Genomic DNA, 24,032 nt, shown 5'->3' with positions numbered 1-24,032 from the left:
TCTGCTTTGCTTTATTCAGTGTTCTTACCCGTTTTTGGATTACCGTGTCAGTTTATTTTGGAGAAGAGGAGCCTAGCCCTCTGTGATAATTCGGTTCAGTGAAGGAATCCTGACCTAAAAACAATCAAAGCGCCTAGAAACAAGCTGAGCTAGCCAGCGTTAGTGGCAGCTCGGCTCGCAGCCCCTCCTGACATCCTGCGTCTGCCAAAGAGCATTGGAGAAGCACAGATTTTTAACTTGAAACTTATTGAGTCCATTTAGTAACTTCTTTACTTAAAAAAGAAAGAAAATACAGCTTTAAAAATGTGTGATGACAACTTTAGCGCACATTGTTGAGCAGCAGCAGATAGACAGTTAATTTCATCTGTTGCACAGATTAGAGTAAGCTCAAGTAGGACAACTTCAATGTGAATTCTGGGCAAAATAAGACCTTTTCTCAAACCAAATAACATCAAACCACTCGGCTTTCTTCTCTCCATCAGAAAATGTAAGAATCTAATGACTGCCACTCTGGCACGGTTTAGTGACGGTATAGTTGTTTACGTTGATAACTTGGAGGTGTGCTAGTCATGAAAAACAGAAAAAATACCTGAAGCCCTTTCCACCTCCCTGTAGCTGTTTCAGTGTGTACTATTCCTCTCTGCACCATTTAAAACATATCCACAGACCAATTAACACAGACTAAGTCCATATCTTGTCGGTTAGACCTGGTTTATGTAAGTATAGCATGGTTAATGAAGCTGCATCAGCTCTTGGAAAAACAGTGCATTTCCCGCAAAAAGTACAAGCAGGAACCACTCTCCTCGCCTCTAGTCATCTTTATGAAACCAGCCCCCTTTTGTGTTTGCCATTCATGCGATTACTGACATGAGACTCATTTGAATTTCCAGAAAAGAGTGAGCAAGCGTGTCATTTCCTCACTGTAATAACTGTCTGTCTGAGAAGGCGGAAAATATGCAGAGAAAACACCTGCTGAAGTGTTTACTGTATGTACTGAACAGTTTGCCAACTGGCTTCCTAATAAATACAAAATGTTTTGTATTTATTAGGAAGCCAGTTGGCAAACTGGCTCAACCAGTCACTACTTGGTACTAATTAGTCACAACCAAAAAGTAGCTCACCTTCATATTTATGCAGTGTTTGTCAGTTTTGTTATAGCTTTGTGCTGATCATGTATTATTTAAAAGCTGAAATTTTTGCTTTCTTGTCTTCTTTCTTTTGAACCAAACAACGAACAAGTTATATTCTTCCTTATATGGTTACAACAACAACCTCTTGTTACATTAAATGCATTTTTTAACCAATTGTTTTCTGTCTTTTCCTCTAGTTGGACAACATCCTCTACCCTCCCTCCACATCCCTCAGGAAGTCCAGTAACCCCGATTTGACTCATGGATTAAGTCCTGCTCTCAAATTTAGACGACATCTCTCTGATGATGGAAAACACGTTCGAAGGAGGAGTCTGGGGGGCGGTCTCACAGGTAATTAATGTGTGGTCTTCCTATTTTAAGTTCTCACAAGTATTTATGATGTTTTAGACCGCCAGATGAATGCATGCATGGGAAAACAGCACCATATTTGTGTGTTTTCCTTTGGGGTTTGGAGAGTTGTTACGATAACAGCTGCCTTATTCATGATTTATGTGTTCTTAATTTCCCATGCAATGGTAAATCATAGTCTCCAGACTTGGCACACCCATGATAAAGATATCATAATGTATAAAAGAAGACCTTCAGTGTACTCTCTATGGTCTTAATTGGCCAGTTTGAGTAGATTAAAGCAGCCTAGAAATTTACAGTGTAATCTCACTGTACAGTAGGTAACTATACATTATTACAGTAACCAGTAACCAAACACACAAGTTCCTCATCAGATCACTTAACCACTCTCCCCTCTTTCACTCAAACTCACTCACCTTCACAAGTTGTTTCCCCCGTTTGCAACAGCTACAAGATTTATTTGCTGTTGTTGACGGCTGAGGGAGAAGAATGGTTTATGTTAATCCTTATCACATTAATGGCCACAAACCGATGACCATTTATCACTTTAACAATACAGGGACGCTCCTTAATGTTCAAGGTTTCTTTATTAGTACCCAAGGGTAAATTTGTTGTGCAGACAGGAGATGTAGCATTTCAAGTTGAAAACCTCACAACGATATGGATTCATAGAACAAAAGATTCAAAGAATACAAACGCCTATGAAGATCACGACAAAGTGCTCCTACTCTCACCCACTCATTCCAAAGTTTAAAGGGTCATACATGAGTGAAGTGCATCATCTTGATCGAGCTTTGTTCAGTAAGGCATTGGCTGCAGGTACAAAAGCATTTGTCTAGATTAATTATTTACCAATGGAAAATGTATATCCCTTTTAAGGTATGATGGTTTTAGGAAGATCTATTGGCAAGAATGGAATATAATACTCATAATTATGCTTTCATTAGTGTATAAGCACCTGAAAATTAAGAATTAATGGGAAAAGCCATAAGGGGGCGTTAGGGGGCGCTACTGAGCTATCGTGCTGCACATGAGGGCAGTTGTAGTATCGAATCAAACGTACTCATGTGTAACGAGCTACGGGCCAAATCTGGTGACCCATGACTCATGCAGCCAGTGTAGTTATATGATCCCACCATGATTTTGAGTCAATTGATCACATGACCTGGAAGCTATTGAGCTAAAATGCTAATATTTACATATACAAATTAATAAAAATGTATACAAAATATTTAGAGATGTAAAACGTAAAAACAAGCAGTGTATCTCATGCAGCCAGTGTAGTTACATGATCCCACACTGATTTTGAGTCAATTGATCACATGGAGTTCGAAAAAGTAGGTTTGCGACATTCGCGAGTCCTTGCAGGTTCCCTGCTCGGGCCCTAATAATAATTGCTCAAAGTCTTCCACAAACCTAGAGAAAACATCTGAGTTCAAAGCAATGAAAAATGACTTGGAAAAAAAGTTATATTCAGAAGGATTATCATGATGTTTGTGAGTGACCAAGGATGAAATAGTTCTCAAGGACATGTTTTGAAGTAAAACACTCTTACAATTCAAATGTGTGACTGTTTTCAGTTGCAGCAAGTAGAGATGAACACACACCAGCTGTCACTTAAACTGGTTCTGAGAAGAGGAATTCTCAAGGAGTGCAACAATGACAGTGTCACACTTGGCCGGACACCATCCATAAGTGCATCAGAGAGAAGTTTGATAGGATTACATCATCATCTGCCAACAGCAGGGATATGACCCAAATGTCACCAAACTCAATTGCCTCCAGAACTGTAAAGCATCAAGGTATCAATTCAATGAGATTTTTGCCAACTGACATTTTCTATTTACTCAAAGGCCTTGAAAACATATTTTCCTAATCCGCTTCTCTCTGTGAAAGATGGCATACTACAGGAATACAGTTTTCTGCCAAACAGTTGGATCAGTTTTGATTATTTCACTGGAGAGATTTCTCATCTTCTCATGCTGTTTGTTTAGTGCTCCTCTCACTGGTTTGAAGGAGGTGAGGAGGTGATGTAATTTGAGCATCGAAGCTGTTGCGTAGTAGTTTTGTGGGTTAAACTCTTATTCGGTAGAAGACTGAAGACATAGCTTATTACACCTGCCCTTTTAACATTATTTAATACAGATCCCTTTAGATATATACACTGAAAAGATTTATGTATTTTTATACATGTATACATGTCCAAAAGTCACAAACAAAGATCAGTTCATACCTCAGTTTTATATTTGTTAATCGTCTTATTTAAAGTGGAAACGGACAACTACCGGGCCCAGTGTTTTTAATGTAGGTGATGCTGTTGCAAAGAAAAAAGTATTGCTTTCCATTTTCCTCAGAGTAGCAACTACCAACAACTCCGGAGTTTATTCATTAATGTAGTCTATAATGGAGAATGGAAAGCAGATTGTTGTGCAGTTTTGAAATCCACTAAACTCTACATTTACGACTATATGCGTCTAAAAATAATAAAAGTAATTGTAAGTAAGTAGTGAGTTAATACTGTTTTAGTAAAAAAAACAAAAATACTACTGAAAACAGCAACTGCACAGTCCACTTTGTTGTAAGTATTTACCTCTTGGCATAACTGACCGGTAACTGCACATGCATCACTAATACCTGTCAGGCCTGGCCCCGAGTATTCTCGGCTTTTCACAGTTGTCCATACAATAATGGCTGAAGAATGGACTGTGGTTGAAAATGTTACTTACTTATTTCTACAGCCACACATTAGCATTAGAAAAGAGGAAGAATGCATGAGATAACAAGCTCATTACTTAGTTGGTTTTTCTGTCACTAGGACTGCATTTTGGGTGTGCTCCCATATTTAAAAAAAAACTGTGTTCTTGTTATGGGGAATGTGTAAAGTCAGCAGAGAGTGATCCCCTTGGAATTGTGAAATGCATTGTGTGAGGATTTTGTGATTTAAGTTTGTAGGTCGGTAGCAAATCCTGCAGCGAAGACTTGGAGAATACAAACTACCAGAGCAGGTTTTAAATTTTTTGTGCGTCCAAGTTACAGCCAGTTTGTATCCAGTTTCCAGTAACAAGGGATCTCTAACAGCTGGACAAATTAGGAAAGAGGAGAGCCTTGCTGATTTGAAAATAAAACGGTTAAGTTTATTGTTTCATTGTGCCTGTAGATAGAGGAGTGGGTGTCTGGATCACATGAGCACAGATGAATTCCTCTCTCTGGACATTGACAGATATATACCTCCTCTATTGTGACTGCAGCTTTGCTTGCTTCAATTCAGAAAACTGTAAGACCTCAGACTGATTGCCTGTTTTACGCTTTAAACAGCTAATTTTTCCTTGTGAGTTATATCTGGAAAACTTTCACCCCCCTGATTAAAATGTCAACTTTTTCACCTTCAATGGACTATCGTGTTATCAGGTGCTGCTTTGAATGAGTGCACTACCCTTTACTAATTATTCTACGTAAAAAGAAGTTGGATAAACAAACCTGGTTGTGCTGTTAAAGTCTTTGTTTTTCATTTGAAATTGGGTTTTATACCTGGTATTGATTTGAACATAACTTCATTTGTTGTTACAGTGCAGCTAGTTTGTTCTTGCAGAGTACCCAAGGGCACAGAGTGCATTGAATGCTTTGAACTTGTTTTAGGTTGTAAATAACCAGCAATAATTAATTATCAAAAGATCTTCACTTTAAGCATCCTTATAAATTTGATAATGCACCGATAAAATAAGACACAACCCCTGCCTTTACAAATGTTGTGGTTGTGCTATTGCTTTGAAAGGATTCATATCTTACAGTAAGTAAGTACAATCAAATATTCATGTTGGAATCGAGAAAACTTGGCTTTTAATATATACAAGAAGCTTGTGTTTTATTCCCTCTGAATAGGGAGTGTTTTTTCTCTCTGAGAGGGTATGATAATGTGACAAAATGTGTTTTTAATGGTTTACACCTCAGTTAGCAGAACCTGTTTCAACTTTGAGTCTGACAGGATGCGCAAGTCTAAATGACCTAGGCCGAGATAAATATATATCAAATAGCCATTTTGAATGAAACCCAGTAGAACGGTGTGTGTGTGTGGAGATTTCTGATGTATCCCTTTATCTTTCACATCATGATTCATGCAGCAGAGGTGTGTCTGAAACGGGGGCATCTGTACAAGGCTGGGAACAGGGTGACCTTGCTAATACCTGCGTCGAATGTAATAAGATAAAAATTTAACCCCTCTACCCATTTATAAAGTGTTGACTAGTACCTGAAGAGACATTTCCTTTTTGCCGGGATGTGATGGGCTCTAGTGAGGAAAGCTTTTGCCGGTAAGGAAGGAAGGACCTCAATTTTCCCTCCTTATCCTGTCTGGCCTCACTTCTCTTTATTTCTCTTGATTTTACGACAGTGATCACAATGCAGCTATGAGGTTAACTCCAGCCTTATAATTTTGTCTGTAGTCGGAAAGAAAATGTCCGTTTTAAGGGTTTTCAGTTATTTTTCGTAAGATTTAAGTGCGCATTATCTATTTAATGTGTGTCATCTGCAGGGGAGTGAGAAAGAAGGCACGATTTGTGGCTAAAATTATCAAGGGCAGTACTAACTAGAGCAAAAAGTTGGAAAAGGATCACAGGTCAATGCTATTTTTAACCTTGTATGCAGAATGTTACCATGCAGTATGAAGATGGATCTATCATTGAGGCATGAAATCACATGATAGCATCTTTATCATTCGACAACAATAAAAGTAGACATTATATGCACTGAGAGGGTTTTTCTGTTTCAGGCAAGTGTCGAGTGTGAAAAAGCAGTGAGCCTGCTGAAAGGTCAGGATGAGACATTTAGAGATCTGAAATACAACAGTCCAAAAGTGTTCGTTCAGTATTTTATAGTGAATGGGATAGAAACTAGGGATTCTTTTTTTTTCTTTCTAGTTCTCACAAGCGTTTGCCTAATTGTTGTACGCAACTCAGAACAGTAACAGATTGTATTGAATAGATCCGCGTCAATGATACCGATCCAGCTATTTGTCAGTGTCCGACCAATGTCCGAAAACAGTACCATCCCTAATAAAAACACATTTTACATACAGTAATTCATTTGATGAATTAGTATTTAAAGTGAGTAAACGCTTTTATCATTGCCCTGCAGAAATGTTTGTAATTTAAGTGGCATTTAATATTTGGCTGATGACGGGCTTCAAGAAATTTTTTTCGCTTCATTCGCAACACATTAGGAGCATAATATCTACAGCGTGTGGCCACAGAACAGTGTTTTATAAAGTCAAACGACTGCAGCTTGAAGTTGTTTATTTTATTTCATGTCTGCACTTGCATGCCTCTAAAACAGAAAAGTGTTTGAAATCAGTCATGTTCCTGCAGATATTAGCAGGACATGAATATATAAACCTGCCTCCTCTAGTTTATAAAAGCTTAACACGTGATGAAGAGACATACCTGCTTTAGGCCATATGAACTTGAGATACCCCCTTTATGTTCTGAGCACAGCCTACTTATCTCCCCTTCCTTTTCTGTGCCAAGGTTGTTAATCCTCTCCTGTCTCCTCGAGTGTTTACTTGAACAGGAAATGGAAATATACACATGTGGATGAAGGATGACAACACTCCTATGAATTATTTTTGCATGAAGTACAATATGATCTTCCCTTAGAGTAGCTGAGGCTGCTTGTGTTATGTTTTAATCTCTGTCTTGCCTTATGCACTGTGTTTTTAGGATTAAAGAGTGCAGATGAAAGTGGATGTGTGATGGTAAGAAGCAGTTAGTGCCATCTAGCTGCCAGCAGCAGCAGCTGAAAGTGGAGATTGTTTAACGAAGATCATTCTTCCACAGAACTCCTGTCGTTAACAAAACTTGCAGGTGGATCCGTTTACCCACCTTCATCAGACTTCATAGCGTGTTGGCGGTTATGTAATGTTGGGATTGTCAGTGATCTCTTAATGGGCTTTGGTTTAACTCTTTGACATCCTGCCTGGCTGCACTGGGTCAGGGTCTTCAGCTTTATACTGCTAACAAGAGCAGACAGCGAGGGTAATCTCATGTTACTGTTGTGTCATCTGACCTGTGCTCTCTCCCAGTTTACTCCCTCTCATTATGGATCAGGGTCAGTGGTGTGACAAAGCTCGTTGACAACTGCACAGTGGTAAAAAACAGTACTCAGATCCTTTGAGTAAAAGCACCTATAGTTTAATGCAAGAACAACTGTAAGGGAAGTGTTGCTTTCAAAATCATTAAAAGTAAAAGTTAATCAGTAAAAATACTCATGAGGAAAACAGGCCTATTTAACTGATATGATTGATCACATTACTAATTGTAAATACTGATGCATCAGTGTGTTAACATCATCATACATTAGCTTAATATTGACTTAACATTGCTGTTGTAGCTGCTTGAGGTGGAGTTACATTGAAATACTTTATGAACAGCCAGTTTAGTCCATTGGTTGTAAGATGACAACAACTTTTCAAAGACAGGCTACAAAGACATAAAAACAAGAGCAATTTCACATAAATGATCAACAAAAGTAGAATTGATTAGAAGATTCAGGAACAATTCAGGAGAAAGCAATTTTGAACAAATGTGTTTTTAAGAGGTATTTCAAAGAACAAACGGAGCTTTGTCTGCCATCCTCTGGCAGGTGGTTCCTGCTCATCATGGGGCTTGGTCTCCCCTGTTTTTTAGCCTCGAACTATGAATTACTAACAGACCTCTGCCGGAAGAAGTCAGGCTGCATTCAGGCTTGTAAGTGGTTAGTTAGTGATGTAATCAGGAGCCAACCCCAGGTGTGCTTTAAAAGTTATCATTACAATTTTGAAATCTATTCTAAAACGTACAGGTAACTAATGTAGAGATGCTAAAATATGCCTCCTGTGGACTCTTTGGTTGGATTCTGTCAGTTGTCTTGCTGCCAACTCAAGATTCTTGGTGGATAAAAAAGTTCCCATTTTCAAAGTATTACAAAGTTGCAGAAAGCATTATCATCAAATATAACACCCAGATTTCTGTGCTGCGTTTGGATGCAACGGAATAGAGAACCTAAGTGAGAAGAAAAGTGCTCTTTGGAGAAGTCGAGACGTTTGATAATGGCTTCTGAGTTTAGCTGAAGAACATTTTGAGAGAGACAGTTTTTAACTATTGTGAGACAGGATTACACTTTTACCAGTGTGTTGTATTGTTGGAATCAAATGAGTGAGAAAAGATGTGTGTGTGGGGGGGGGGGGGGGGAGTTCTTCTGCATGAAATTGTTATTGCTTTGTTCATTGTGAGGTAATGGATAATTTTGACATGATTTTTACCTTATTAAACCATGTGAGAAGTTTAAGGGGGGGAAGGGATCACTGCCATAACCGTGAAACGTGAACTAAACCTCGTCCTGTTGTTGCTCTGCAGGAAAGTATCTTCTGCTGCCCACCAACCCCCAGCCGACACAGACAGCATGGCAGCCATCATCTGAGATCTCCAACCTGGTCCGTATGTGTTCCCTGAACCTTGGAAAGTCAGACCCCTCCCTCAACACCAGCCTGGTGAGTACCTCTACCACAGTATTCTGCATGTCCATCTAGGCAGAACATGAGCATTACCTTGTTGTATGAACAGAGTTTTGTCAAAAGAAAAGGGGGAACATTTCTAAAAGATGAGATAAAATAAACTACAATTTCTGAATAAATAATATTCAACAGTCCACAGTAATCAAACCTATATCCTTTGAGGATACAGATGGCCAAGGGTGGTTAAAGTAGTTGCCACAGATATGATTTGTCCTGTAAACAAAATCAAACATCAATGTGAAATAAGACTTAAGATTCCTTTACTGTTGCATCTCATTATACAAGTACAAGAGAGCAACATCTTTTGGTTTCAGCTCCCTCAACATGTGCAAAAAAAGCAATAAAAACAGTATAAAATATGAAAAGGAATGAGCAATTCAGCAAGCAGCCCTGAGGGGCTCCCGTGTTCAGGGTCAGAGGGGCAGAGGTGTTGGAGCTCATCCTCTCCACCTGGTGTCAACCTGACAGGCATGATAAGTAAATATACTTATGACAATTTGCTCTCTTGATATCTACATACATATATGTGTATACAAAGTATCTGTAGATATCCCTCTTCACCAATCCCTGCTCAAATCCTTCTTAAAATACACTGTATTTTTACAGAGACACAATGTAAAGTTCTGCAAAAATCTGAAAAAGATATTTATTGTCGGCTACCTATTGGTATTGTTTGATAAACAACATTGATCATGCTCCAACATTTTCAGCCGTCATCACTGATACTCTCTTATCTGAGCCTATAATAAACAGTGAACAAAGATCACACACACCCATCATTTGTTTTTACCCACATACTGTTTTGTGGCTGACGTCTGGTTTAATGAATGACCCGTTTGTTTGTTAATGGCTCTTATTAGTCACCGCTGCAGGTTTATGAAGCACTTTTCTGCTTTGTTTTGGAAAACACAAATACATTTATTTCCATGGATACAAAACATGACAAGCCGCGCAACATCAGTGTTTACGTCCATCAAAGATAGCTAAATATATTTAGAAAGGCAACCTTTTAGAGGTGTTTCGTGACACATGCTTCAGTAAAAAACTAATAAAACAGAATAAAACCACAGGTCCAAGAGGTCCAACTGCATCCCTGTAGTTTGAACCGATGAAGTCATGCAGAGAGGTGACCTTCAGCTCTGTCCTTTCAGTTGACACTGACAGATACCCTGCTTCTGATTGTATCTCACTGCGGAGACAACGAGATCACGATATCAGCGGCTAATCCAATGCTGTTAAGCTATGAGTCATCCCCAGTGTGTGCTCAGTATCAGTCAGAGAAAAGGTTAATGTAATAAAATGCATCTGTGTGTACATAAATACATGTGTTTGTGTTTGTGTGTGGATACTTTCAGAGTAACCGTGACAGAATATTTTGGTAACTGACACTCTGATTGGTAACTGGCACCATTAGTGATCTGAGTGGGTCGACCCTGAATGGACCTGTAACCTGAACTAGAGGAGGTCTAGCTGTCTCTCACATGACATCATGGTGACCCTGTTTACGCTTACGTAACACCACTAATAATGTAGTGTCACGGCTGATTTTGAGAATTTATTTACGGCATTGACATTACTTAGCTTGAAATACACAAACCTTGAGACTGAAAGCATCTCGGGTGATTTGAGTTATTTCATCTTTGAATATCTGAACTGATTCTGTACACTGGGGGGCGCTAGTGCATTTTCAGTGTTAAGAAGTAAAACACATGTATTCTTGTGCTTGTAAAAGGCACAAATTACTCCCTTTGGTTATTGTGTCCTGCAGAGTGAATGAAAACATGATTTCCTGGAACTAATTGTCCTCCAGGGGATAAGTCCTTCAGTCGATGTGTGTGGATTCAATTTAAGTTTTACTACTTGATGACCTGAACGAGTCTTTTACATCTTTGACTTTGCCAGTTTTTTAGGATGTTTGTGTTTTAGTGATGCTCCACTGCTCCCCGTAGACATTTGTGCTGCTCGCCTACGATCACTGGAGGGTTAGAGCATGAGGTCAGCTTCACAGCAACACTCAATGAGCTTGTTTGGATCGAATATCTTGCTCAAGGACACTTCAGCAGGAGAAATGAAGAGTCTCCAGCCAAATGCAATTCCTTCCCCTAGCCAGGAATACATAAATATACTATCTGTCTAGACAGCTATGCATAGATCTACTAAGATGTTTCCTGTTGGCTAATATTGAACATGAGTACTTGTGTGCACTTGGTGTACTCTGAGCCCTGAGTCAGTTAATGGAGTTAAAGAAAGGCAGAGGACTGTAAGGTCATGGGGACCTGGGAGCCTGGAACAAATTTTTTCATCAGACTTCATTCAGTAAATGGGACCACAGATAGATGGTTTAATTTGGGCTTTTTTTCGAAGGAAGGGCACTGGGGTGCAGTGTGCAGCCAAAGAGCATTATGTTCCCCCTTCCTTTTCGTGCCACGCTGCAGCCCTCCACCTCCAAAAATTAGTTTTCATGGAAGAAGGAAAAACAAATTAGACTGGTTTAGCAGTTAGTGCTTCCACTGCCTTGTGAGAGAATTAATTGAGTATTTAGGAATGACTTCACTGATCAGACTTTCATTATGGCCAGTGTTGGGCAAGTTTCTTCAAAAATGCAATGCATTACATATTATTAGTTACTTTAATTTGAAAGTAATGAATTGATTTACAATATTACTGTCAGTGTAGAATAATACATTAATGATTAAACTACTTTTGTGCCACTTTCACCAAAATAACCGCAGAAGTACGACTAGGCGTTATGAAATGAAAGAGTAACCTTGTGTCGTGGCAGGTAGTCGCAACACAGAAGCTCAAGTTTAAAGTTTAAAGTTCATTACACATCCAGTAGTGGGCGATATTGTTTAGCCTAATGAAGGCTCTCCTCTGGAACGCAGGTGTGACCCATTCATGCATTTACATACAGAGGTTACCACTGTGTATTCAAAATGCTCATTCGCATGACGATAGTGTGAGTTGGAACAATTTATTAGCCTATTATTCTTGTTCTTTTCTCTGATAAACTAAAGGTAGTGGTAGTATACCCATTTCAAAAACATGACCGAGTCTGTAGCCATTTTAGCATTTCACCAACACGATTCTTCTTCGGCGGATGTTATTTTCTGGTGCCGTAGTTTTGATAAATTCATTGAAAAAAGCCATCAATAAACACTTCCACATCCACAGTCCAGCAGCATTAAACAACTTAAACAAATCACCCACAGGCTTGTATAGACAACCGACAGAGCCAGGGAAGGTCTCATTTTTCACGTCACATTACAATCTGCTCACATATGGCCAATAAAAAAATGATTAATGCATGTAAATTACTACAAATTGTTACATAGAGCCCCTTTTAAATATACTAATTTCTTCAATTAATACCTGAATTCTGTCAAGTGTTATTTTAAATGATTAATTGATTAATGCTTTTAAGACTAAAGATCTAACAGTTTAGACCAGTAATACGATAATTCGAGGCAAGTCAAATGAGTTTCCTCGGGCAACAGGATTGGTTGAAACAAATAATTGCCAACGCTAGGGCTTTTTTCCAACTGATAGTTTTTATTATATACAGTTTCCTTGCTTTAAAATCTACCCTGCAGTCATTTGAATGCATACAGTATGCAGTAAAATGTATTAGTGAATCCCCCTTATGTTTCTGCAGTATGCATCTCAAACGTTGTCTCATCCTTATTCTTATTCTTAACGCTGTTTGCATGCCCCCGATGACTCAGTGGTTGGCACTGTGAGAGAATTAGATGCCGGTGACCGCTGCTCAGATATTGTCATGTGTAGACACAAGCTGAATGGCTGATGTGTTGCTGCATCTTAACGGTATCTTTTGGAGTCGGCTGCACTGACACCACAGGGCTTCTTCATACAGCAGCTGTATTATCCCGCCTTCAGAACAAGCTTAGAAAAGATGGTGAATTGGTTGACCTTGAGAGAGGAGCGAAAGAGACAAACTCCTCGGCTTCTAGACTCTGAATGGAGGGTGCTGTTTTTCTTTGGTTTCCTCCTGAGAGTTTTATTTCTTAGTAGAAAAGTTTGGTAATTGTGAGTCCTCTTTGTCTATGTTCTGCAGGGACTTTTACATAATATTAATGAGGTCCAGACAACATCTTTAAAGTAGCAATGGTCATTCTTGCTGGTTACACAGGCAGAGTAGTTGTTGCCACAATGATGGTTGTGTGACTGGGAAGTCCCTGGCCTTACTGACAATGAATGAATGGAGGACTGCCAGCGTGCACACTTTGTAGCTGCATCTAGTGTGCCGAGCATGAGATTGTTTTCAATCAATCCACAGTCACATTTGGCAGACATATCACATCTGAAGAGATATAATTGGCTATTAAAATTGGTAACTATTCATTCAGTTTGAAATGGGCAGATTTGAAATGTGGGTGGTTTAAGTTCAAGCTGTAATAGTTTTATTTTACTAGACATACTAGAAATGGCAATATTTTTAAAAGATTCATTTTAAGGGCTTCCAGGAGAATGAGAGTTTAATTTGGGATTTTGTTCTACATTATCAAACCGGGGATAATTCACTTTATATTGCTTCACAGTTCTCCAGAGTCACTAAAGAAGCCAAAGGCTTTATATAGTTAAAATCTGTCTAGAGAAGGTAATGATTCTGATTCAAATAGTTTTAATTCAAAACCTGAATGAGAAGATAGCTGCATAAGCTACAGTAACATGACCATAATTGTTGGTGTCTTCATTTCTGCTTTGTTATGAGTTACTGCATTTCCTAGGGCTGCAACTATAGATTAATTAATGTAGATCCTGTTGAGCTCAACACACAGTACACTAGCCTTGTGATATTTAGCTTTAGAAAAAAGTCTTAAGTTTTATGACCTCAATGTGGCACCGATTTTTCCCTGTGGTACTGAACCTGGTGTCAAATAGCTGAAAAGGTCTGAGGGAATCAAGAGGGTCCAGCACTAGTCTGTGAAAACTTCTGCAAACTCAGTAATGGCTCTCTGTTTTTACTTACTATCGTATGATGGTAAAATAACGTTTTTAAGTACAATTGATTGGTTTTCTGCCGATTATTTCCTAACTTAATCAGTTCCTTCATCTTATCTATAATGTGACAAAGTCGTGAATAATCACCATCTCTTATAGGCGGAGGTGCTAAAAAAGTGCTTGTTCTTTCTCACCAACAGGCCAAAAATCTCAAATGTTCAATTTATAAACAATATGTGATTCTGGAAACAGCAAATGTTTTAACTTTTTTGCTTGACAATGACTTTATTGGCCTGCATCTATCAAAATAGTTGCAGTGTGATTTTCTGACTAATCAATGAATTGCCTATTTTTTCAGCTGTTGTTGAAGCTTATTAAATCCTAAAGTATTCATTTAAATGTATGTTATTCGTATTAGAAGGTGCACCTCTTCATATTGTTTAGTAGTCAGCCTATAACCATTGTAAAAAAAACTCCATAATCTAAAACCTAGACAATAGAAATGTGACTTTATCAACCCCCTTGTGTCTGACCTGTGTGTGCCTTCATTGCAGGTTTAAGACTCCTTTAGTTCAGCCACGCTTTGCCCCCCCCTTGCCTCACAGGATTCCTGTTATTGCTTTTTTCCTGCTTTATGCTCTCCCATCTTGCCCCTGGGTGTGCATGGCTCTTTGACAAGCGTGGCACATCTCTCTTGACTGTGATGCTCTTTGGCAGAAAATCAATACTCCACCTCTGGTGTGATATGGAGATAAGACTGTCATAATCCTGATGTTGTGCCTTTGTGGACTCTCATTCTGCCTCATAATTGCAGTCAGTGATGTCCTTCGCTGATATCATTGTTGTTGCCAAGGAAGGAACTGCAGTTTATGTGTACAAACTGAAAGTGTCTGGTCAGAAAAACCATAAAGTTTCTAACAAATACTATAGATTTTTCAGTCAACGCTGAACAGCCTCTCTGCTTTTTTAATATCAGTCCACTTGATACAATATAAAAATACTATTATCCAGACTGACTATCCACCGAAGAACACAAGAGTGGAATATAAGTTACTCAGATTATTGATCTGGTGTCTGTCTGTGGTCTCTCTTTGTTCGGTGGTCCATGTGGTCATTGAGTTTTAGATTATTTTGTAATGTCTAAATTTTACCCATAATTTGTATGTAATACAAATTGTTTTTTGTGTATTTATACACAAAAACAAGTGCAGTTGTATCTATATTTTTTGTATCTATATTTTAATTACTTAATCAGCAGATCTCTCCATGGTTTGCAATGTTTTCAAAAGAAATGAAACCTTTCATAAACGGTGTCTACTACACTGGACAGATATTTTAAAGACATTACTATATAGACTTTTGTTACCCCCAGCGATATTAAATAGTCTTCGGAGGGCGCATTATGTCCATAACAACAACAACAACAACAACAACAACAACAACAACAACAACAACAACAACAACAACAAGGCTGGCAAACAGCCACCTGCTGTTCGAGTCACACCAGTGCATATTTGTAAGGACACCTGGAGATATTTCTAGCCATGTTTGTTGTGCCAATACAGGTGTTTTTTTATGGAGACCTCTGGAAATTTCCAGCTGTTTTTCTGGCGATATTTGAAGCCAAACTATGATCTTTTCCCAACACTAACCAAGTGGTTTTTGTGCCTTAACCTAAGCAGAGCATAAGCACAGCATTGTGACAAGTCAGAAATGGAACCTAAACAAATGTAAAGTTGTAAAATAAAGAAACATCTGGTTGAAGTTATGTGTGGTTTAGCTGAAACGTTCTTGGCTAACATTTATTCTGGAGATTGGGTTGTTCCACATATTCAGTTGAAAAATATTGTTTTGACCTGTCTATGTCTGGTTATTGTCATGTTTTTTCACTGAAAAAATGGATAATCTAACCTGCCTCCTGCTTAAAACGTTATTGTATTGCTGTCATTGTAAACCAGTTAAACATAAACTAGAAACTAGAGAAAGAATGATTAAAGCTTAATTAACCCTCTAACTAAATGTATGATAAACCTAATTTTATTTAGAGGTTGTGTGTTTGTATTTCAGCAGAATTGAGGAACAATAACACATAACACCTTACTGAATAAAATCATTCATTGTCATGTCCATGAGGTGTCGTCATCTCTGTTTTCGTTTTCCCTTTTGTGTTCCACAGAATAGCTTTTTAAATAAATTTGCTTCAGGCATCACAAAATTACAAACCATGGGGCGTGTTACGGTAAACATATGGGTGGCATATAAATGAAACTGTCACTCCAGATGAAGTAGTTGCAGTTGAGACATTCAACCCCTGTCATCCGCTCTGTTTGAGATACAATTTTCCCTGTTCTGAAAATCACAAGTGATGGTATTTTCTGCACAGCGTGACACTCAAACTGAGGAAAATGAATTGAGAAGAAAGGCCTATTTTGATTTTTTTCAAGTGGACTCAAGCTGGCACTGTTTTCATCTTATGAATGCATACATTTACTCGGCTATTCAAATTTATTTAAAAATTGAAAAACCAGAGGGGAATCGAGAGTGATGCATCGCAACTGTTGGTTCTTCTTGGTTACTATCTTTGTGCTGTTTGTCAAGGTTAAAGACCTGCCTCATCCGTTGGGAGGTTGGCTCTACGGGGTTTTATCATGGCTGGATATTCTAACTCCTTTGGCTTTGGACAGATGGATTCTTCGCTCTGCTTTTTATGGAGGGAATCGACTCTTTCTTTCCTTACCGCTCTCTTCACAGGCCTGTGTCCCTCCTCTGCTTGCCTTACATCTGCAGGTTGCCTCTTGGTCTGATAAGCTCAGGCAGAGCAGAGGCTGTGGGTCACTCAATCAGCACTCTCTGCATGCTTTCAGTGCCTGCTCTCCCTTTTTTCTCCAAAGGCAGAGGAAACAACCTCAAGCTGCCCACCTGCCAGGAGGAAATGAGTCACAGACAACCCCTGGACTTTTCCCAGAGGCTATTCTGTGGCTGTGCTCCGAGGCCACTGGCAAAAACTGTCTGCCCTCATAACTGCCCTGAAACATGACTCAAAGTAGCTTTACATTGTGTCATTTCTTATCTAAAAATGGTCTAGTTAGATTTCAAAGTACAAATTAGACCAAATAGTACACAATCACAAAAGAATTGTTATTTGTACTATAAAATGTTCCCTTTTGTGAAATTTCAGAAAATAATGAAAAACAACCGATATAATTTCATCATAAAAGATTTCGTTTCGAAATGGCTTTTGTTTTTATCCGATCAATAATCCAGAACAGTGAAGAGCAGCAAATCTTCTCATTTGAGAAGCTTGACCCACCAAATATTTGATATATGTAGCAATGCTAGTGGCATGGCTCCAAGGATGGCAGTGTGAAATTTTATACAAACATTCTTTCACATTCACGTTCAGTCGTCTCTTGACTCTTCCTTTTGTGCCACCAGAAGGTCAAACTTTGAATTTATTCTGTGTAATATCTCCACATCTACAGAATGAATTGGCTCCAAATTTTGTACAGACGTTCACAAAAAATCCCTCTTTGGTCTTTGACCTTGGTCGGCGCCTGATGTTTCTTCCAGCTGCTAGCAACAGGTCAAAAAACTTTTTGGCTTATGGCTAAATAATTGCAAAAGTAATGACATTACCATTAACCTCTGCTGTTGTCAAAATATCTCATTACATTTATGTGACATAGAGACGAGCTTCTAGACAATTTTCCTTGTTCCATTGGCAGTTTTTTCTGTGCTTATTACGAGCAGGAAACATCTTGTATTCATTTTTTTTACTAGTTTTTGAAGTGGCATTTTTCCAGTATTTCAGTCAATTAATTTATTAGTTGTTTCAGCACCAGTATAGTGACTGCTGTGCTTGTTACAGCCGCTGTGTACAACAGAGAAATTGGGACTTCCCGTATTAAATAAGACGAATGAGCCGTCCCCTGCGTTCCTTCTCATCTTCATTGTTAGTCCAATGTGGAATTTTCTTAATTGTTCCTTCAAGCCGCCACAGACTGAGCAATGACTTGAGGCCAGTCAGTAGAACTGAGCAGGATTCTTTAATTCCCTAAGGTAATCTGGGGGGCATTGTTCAAGCTGAAAAAGTTGACTACTGTAATCCTCGTCCTCTGAGGTTTTAAGGGGTTTATTCAAAAAACAGTCTGATTACCCGAGAGCGCAGACCTGAGCTTTCTCCTCTCCCTTTTCTTATCAGCACAGCAGCACAAATGAGTGTCGCCCCAGCCTTCTGCAACACTCAATCAGCTTTGTGTTACACAGGTTTCCAAATGGGAAAAGTTGATGTAGTGGTCACCTGTCTGACAGTCCCGTGCACCGCCTTCAGTAGTAGCGAGTAGCTGTCATTGCAGGCCGTAGTCTCTAAGAGAAATCATTTGAGCTTGGCTGGAGATGAGGAGAATGGAAGGGGCCCACTTAATATTCACAGAGCAGTAGCACAGTGAATGGAAATGAGTAAGAGAGGGTGAAAAAAAGAGAGAGGGAGGGGGCGCAAAGAAAAACACAGACTGAAACAGAATGCGAAATTGCAGGATAGAATTGGCAGCATGGCAGTGGAAACAACTTATTTTCAAATGCTAATAATGAGAATGGTGTGGGGACATCGAGTTAGTGAGGCTGAAGATCTGCGGCCACTTGCTGCCTGCCTCAAAACTCATCTTTATGTAGAGCTGGAGGAAATATACACAGGATATGGAGTTGTATACATGACAGGCTGTGCAGGGAAGTGCGGTTGATTTCAGCATGATAATGATTCAGTATTTGGTTGTTTTGGAAAGAAGGAAGCATCTTTGTACAAATTGGCCCACAGCAGTTTCTGTGACATTTCCACTGCAGGTTTGAAAGCGCTGAAAAGTGTGCTGGGCTATTATTCCCCTCCTCTTTCTACTCCTACTTTTCTTGCTACATTTAATGTTAGCTGTTAGTCTCAGCCCCCATCTTTCCCTCACCGGTCTAAGCTTCATTCAATGCAATAAGACCAGTGAGGTTGGTTAGCCTGCTTGCTGCAGACAGGATGCCAGATTCATTGTTGAGGTTGGAGCAGAACAATGCTGGGAAGGATATCCTCTCATTTTCATGGTCACCTAGGGTGCCCAAAAAGCGTGGCTGCTCGGAGAAATGAGTCTTGGGGCTCCCACTCGTCCCCCTCCACCTCACTCACCCACTCACCCCCGCCCGTCGCTGCGCTAAATTAGAACTGCCCATCTTCCCTCTCTCCCTCTCCCTCTCTCTCTCGCTCCATCTCTCTCCTTCACTCCTGAAGTTACAGGGGAGAGGAACAAGAGGAGGTGTCAGCTGACTGCCCCCCTCCAATCAGATAAGTTCTGATGGAAGTGTTTAGCAGCTGCTAAGATCAGATTTAGCCGGAGGGAGGGAGGGAGGTAGAGAGGGAGAGAGGGAGCAGGAGCCAGGCAGTGCAGCGTGGCTTCATACCGGTAGGGAGGCATGACAAGTCGGGGCTTGGTATCATGGACGAGTCCAGCATTCTGAGGAGACGAGGGCTACAGGTAGGCAAGCAAATGTTAGCTGTGTGTGGAGCTGGAGTCTGTGTGGGTTAGAGCTGCAGGGTGACTTTGTACTGGATGCCTTCGTGGCTCGTGAGGCTCCCGTGTTGCTCTTTTAACAGAACACAGTCAGGACTTTGAGACCTTTTTTGTGTCCACACTTGGCAGTACAGAGTGGGCAACGTTCTGGCTCTGCGAGTGCTTGTGTCCTGCATGTGAGAGAATCTCTTGGCAGAACTGTGAAGACATTTTTTAGTAGATGTACTGAAGAGGATCATTAGGATTTTCACCAAGCAAATGTTTTAATTTACACTCCTTGGAAATATTAACAGTAGAGGAAGATTTGTGTCCACAGAGTGCTACTTTTTAAACAGCCTCAAATCATTTGTCACATTTAATTTGCAGGGAGAATGAGAGTATTTATGGAGCTGGATTGATTATGTTGTGTGGACGGCTTTACTTTTGCTTCATTGACTTTTTATGATGATGGAGTGCACATTCAGGCTTTCGACTCTCGGTCAAAAATCATAATTGAGGTGTAAGCCGACAAACAGTCCTAACAAATGATGATCAAATCATTGCTGCCATCACTCTGGGATATAAATGCAGGTGGAAAGGGAGGACAGAGTGTTCTGAAATATGGAATTGCTTATATTTTGCACCACATGTCATGTCATTTGAAATCCAGGACCTTTCAGATATTAATCATTTCCTCCAGACGAGCTCACAAACTGTGCAGTAGGTGTTACATTAAAGCCTAAATTGGACTTGATTTATAATTTTGCTCGCTCCAGTTCGGACCACTTACAGAGTAATTGATAGACATGTTTAAAAGGAAGCCTTTTTTAAATTCAGCTCAAACTGCTGTGTGTGTTTTGAATCACAAATGCCCCACGATCCATTGTATGTGTCATTTGTTTTAATTAGGCAGCACTGTGGCTGATGAATTAAACCAATAAAACTGCGTTTATGCTCCAACGTTTATTTCATGATAAACAAAGGTGAGTTTTGCTTCTTTGTGAGCAAATTTCTCTTCTCATAATGTTTTATTTATTTAGCTGTTGAGCATTTTTTTTTTTACAATGAGGCTGACTTTCATGTTCACAAATGTGGTGTCAATGTGTTCCTCTGTGATTAAGAATCTTTCTGACAATTAGCTGATATTTAATTTATGCTGTTGGGATTTTTTTTTTGAAGGTCTTAATGAATTTCTCTGCAGAAACCAATACAATTTTTTTGTAATTGGATTTATCAAAAAGCTTCCAAACAGTAATTTTGTGCACCCTAATCTCTCTATTCCTTTGATGGACACCTCCTCCTCCTCCCTCGCTCTCTTTCTTCCACACAGGACTCCTTTATTCGCCTGAACACGCACTGCCTACACCAGACACAACGGTTGCTCCTGTGGCTCCGACTTTTGCATTCAAAAGGAAACACGGAAGTTAGTTTGTCAGGCAAATGAATGTAGCGGGCTCAGCTGCACAGTTTCCCATTCATTCTCAGGCAGGGAAGGGATGACATCACTCCAGTCAGACCTTGTTTATGTTGAGTGGATTAAGAACTGGACTATTTACAGTACAGAGGGTGTCTGTGGTGTCGCTCTCAGGGGAAACATGTTGACACAGCTCAGCATTACATAAATCTTTAGGCACCTTGTTGCTTCTTTTTTTGTTATCATGTTATGAAATTGATGTCCTGTAAAAACTGTTTAAAGGGTAACTCCACCAAGAGTTGTGTTTACTGGTCTTGTGGTACTCCTGCATATGTAAAAAAAAAAAAAAAAAAAAAGTAGTAAAAATCTTTTTGTGGCTCCAGAGGAAGCTGCATGTCATCTGATAAACTCCCTCCAGTGATGTCACTCAGTGGCCGAGTTGCAAACACCGCAGGACTCATTATGAGCAGTTTGATCAAAATCGATACAGCAGAACCAGAGATATCACCTTATCACAATGCAACTTAGCAACAGAGTGACATCATTGCAGGCAATGTATTAGATTACATGCAGCTTCTTCTGTATGCAGTCGTACTGTGTAAAATAAAAGTGTAAAATTGTAGGAGCTATTCTTTAAAATAGGCTAAAAAAACGGAGCTTTTTACAGTTTTGGTTAATTAACAACTTCGTCTCAGTCAAACTTGGTGAACTGTTCTGTTCAATTAAAGTCTTAATATTTTTAAGACATGGATGTTTATTTATTAATTATTAACAGTTTGACATTTTTGGAAATTATTCACTTTCTTTCAAAGAGTTAGATATATCGGTAGATATGAAGCCATCATCCGCAGCTTGTTAGCTTAGCTTAGCATAGAAGCACGAAGCAAGGGGAATGGGTAACCTGGCTCAGTCCAAAAGTAATAAAATCAGGTATGCAGCTATGTCAGTTAGTGACAAGTTGTGGGTAGTTACACTGCAAGCTGAACTACTTCTTATTGTAGGGGTGACTATTGGTACTTTCACAAAATATTAACACTGTGGGAATTTTTATTGATTTAAGTTCCATTTTGTAATGAGATCCAGTAAAGTTAAGAAGCAACATCTGCAAAAAATATCCAATAGGAGATAAAAACAACATTCAAAATCATCAGCAGCTATTATTTTGTACACTGTTGCACCTTTATGTAACTGGAAAATGCTTGATGTGGAAAGAATCCTGTAATCTTAAGCGATAAAACGTCAAATCTTCGATCATGATGAACAAGAAGGGAAAGCTTAAGTGTTCATGTTGTTGCCTAATGGATGTGACAGCGTGCAGAATTTATTTTTAGATGTGTTGAAAACAAGCGCAGTCTAACGAACAATGCACAGGAGATTTCTTACCCGTTATTAGAACCATTAATGAGTTCTTTAAATAAAGTTCTCAGCTGTGTGGTTCAGCTCAGTTCAGTATAAATGTTTGTCAGCATTGTGAGGAGCTTGTGTTGGCTTGTCTGGAGACGCATTAAGAAGCATAATGAGATGGAGGTATATGTTTATGATGCATTTCACTTCATTTCCTTTTTATTTTGTAGTTTTGGTAGTTTTTATGAATAAGAATAAGTAAAGAATTGGCAGTTGATTTAATGCACTACAGAAATAAAAGTAAAAGATATTTTTAAAAGATATATTTTTGTGTGTGTGTGTGTTAGACTATCAGTTTTAAGAAATGTAAATAATTGCCGTACTATATTGCTGGAGTTTTTTTTTTTAAGATCACCTCATTAATATGTCAGTGTATCTAAAGTATCTGTCATGACAGTTCAACAAGCATCCCTGCTCTGATGATTTCCTCTAGTTTATCTTTTGTGTCTCTCGTCTCACCAGGTTTGAGGGTGTACAGCCGACATGTTCCCTCATTACATAAAATTTGTAGGATTTATATAGATTTTAATGATGCCTATAGCAGCCACGCACACCCTTCATCTTAATTAGGCGCAGGCTGTCAGACGCTGCCGCATTGCATTGTGTACTGTACTTTGTGACATAACACTGCCTCGTAATTATAGGTAGCCATCCTGACGAGTGCAGTGACATTGTGAGCCTCTAAAGAGCCATTCATGTCGAGTTGTGAGGGCCTGGCTGATAAAACGTGATGGTAAAGCACAAGACAAGCCAGCCACTTGCACGTTTTTGAGCACTTTTTTGAAGCCTGACCCATTAATTCTTACGGGTATCTAACAGCAGGTAAAAAATTGTATTCCCATTGAGTTCTTGTTTTTTGTGCTAATTTGACGAGAGAAGCAATCACTACTGAAGCACCAAAGAAAAGCTCTCATCTGGGAGGGACAAGTGAATAGGCCAGCTTTTCTTTAGCTAAAGGACGTCAGCAGCCTCCCTGCTGAAGTGTCCTTGTGCAACACAGTGAGTTTCTATCAGCTCCAGTGGTCTTCATTGATGCAGTGAAAGAGGTCAGATTCGAAGATTAGGTTCACCTTGAGGAAGAATAATCACAAAAGATAACCTCCGTCATCACTGAGAAATCAAATTGGATAGAATATAATAACAGATTCTTACAGGTCACTGTTGAGTTGATGTTTGAGTTGATGTTTGAGTTTCAACGCATTTGTAAAAGAGCAGCTGCAAAATTTCAGCATGATTTGCAAGTAATGTAAACAAATAGATGACTGATTTTTGCTGCAACAGAAGAGATTCCAATATAATTAAAAATATTTACATAAAATAAAATGTTGGTAAACAAAATTGTTGGTAGTAGTGTGTAAAATTGTGTCCAATAGCATCCTCTGGTGTGGATCCCAGGAGCTGCCTCATGTTTGCTCCTCCAGCAGATTAAAGGTGAATTAAAAACTATTTATTGATCTGGATTGCTGAGGTTGGAACAAACCACTTACATTAAAATAACAATATCTGTGTACACATCCTCTTCTCAATCTGTCATTTTTTACCTTCAGCAACGATGTTATATTTTCGCCCATGTCCTTTTGCTGGTTAGTTTGTTTTTCAGCAGGATTACACAAAAACTACTGAACAGATTTTCATGAAACTTGGATGGAGGATGTGTGTCTCAGTCTAGAACAGACCCCATTAAC

General features: G+C 39.2%; 1 protein-coding gene across 8 annotated transcripts in view; it reads left to right on the top strand.

Moving 5' to 3' along the window:
* mast4 (microtubule associated serine/threonine kinase family member 4) overlaps window positions 1-24,032 on the top strand; it is a 101,876-nt gene that overhangs the window by 20,351 nt on the left and 57,493 nt on the right. For 6 of the 8 annotated variants that reach the window (XM_084383173.1, XM_084383172.1, XM_084383171.1 and 3 more), the window contains exons 2-3: window positions 1,328-1,481; window positions 8,885-9,018. In XM_084383173.1, coding sequence (XP_084239299.1) covers window positions 1,328-1,481; window positions 8,885-9,018 — 288 coding nt within the window. Of the gene's footprint in view, window positions 1-1,327; window positions 1,482-8,884; window positions 9,019-19,391; window positions 19,515-24,032 lie in introns of those variants that run through there. The other 2 variants (XM_084383176.1, XM_084383174.1) reach the window with 1 other exon arrangement.

Source organism: Pagrus pagrus (genome assembly GCF_965226575.1).
Source record: "Pagrus pagrus genome assembly, chromosome: 19".
Lineage (NCBI taxonomy): Eukaryota > Metazoa > Chordata > Actinopteri > Spariformes > Sparidae > Pagrus > Pagrus pagrus.
This window is presented reverse-complemented; position numbering and strand designations above follow the sequence as displayed.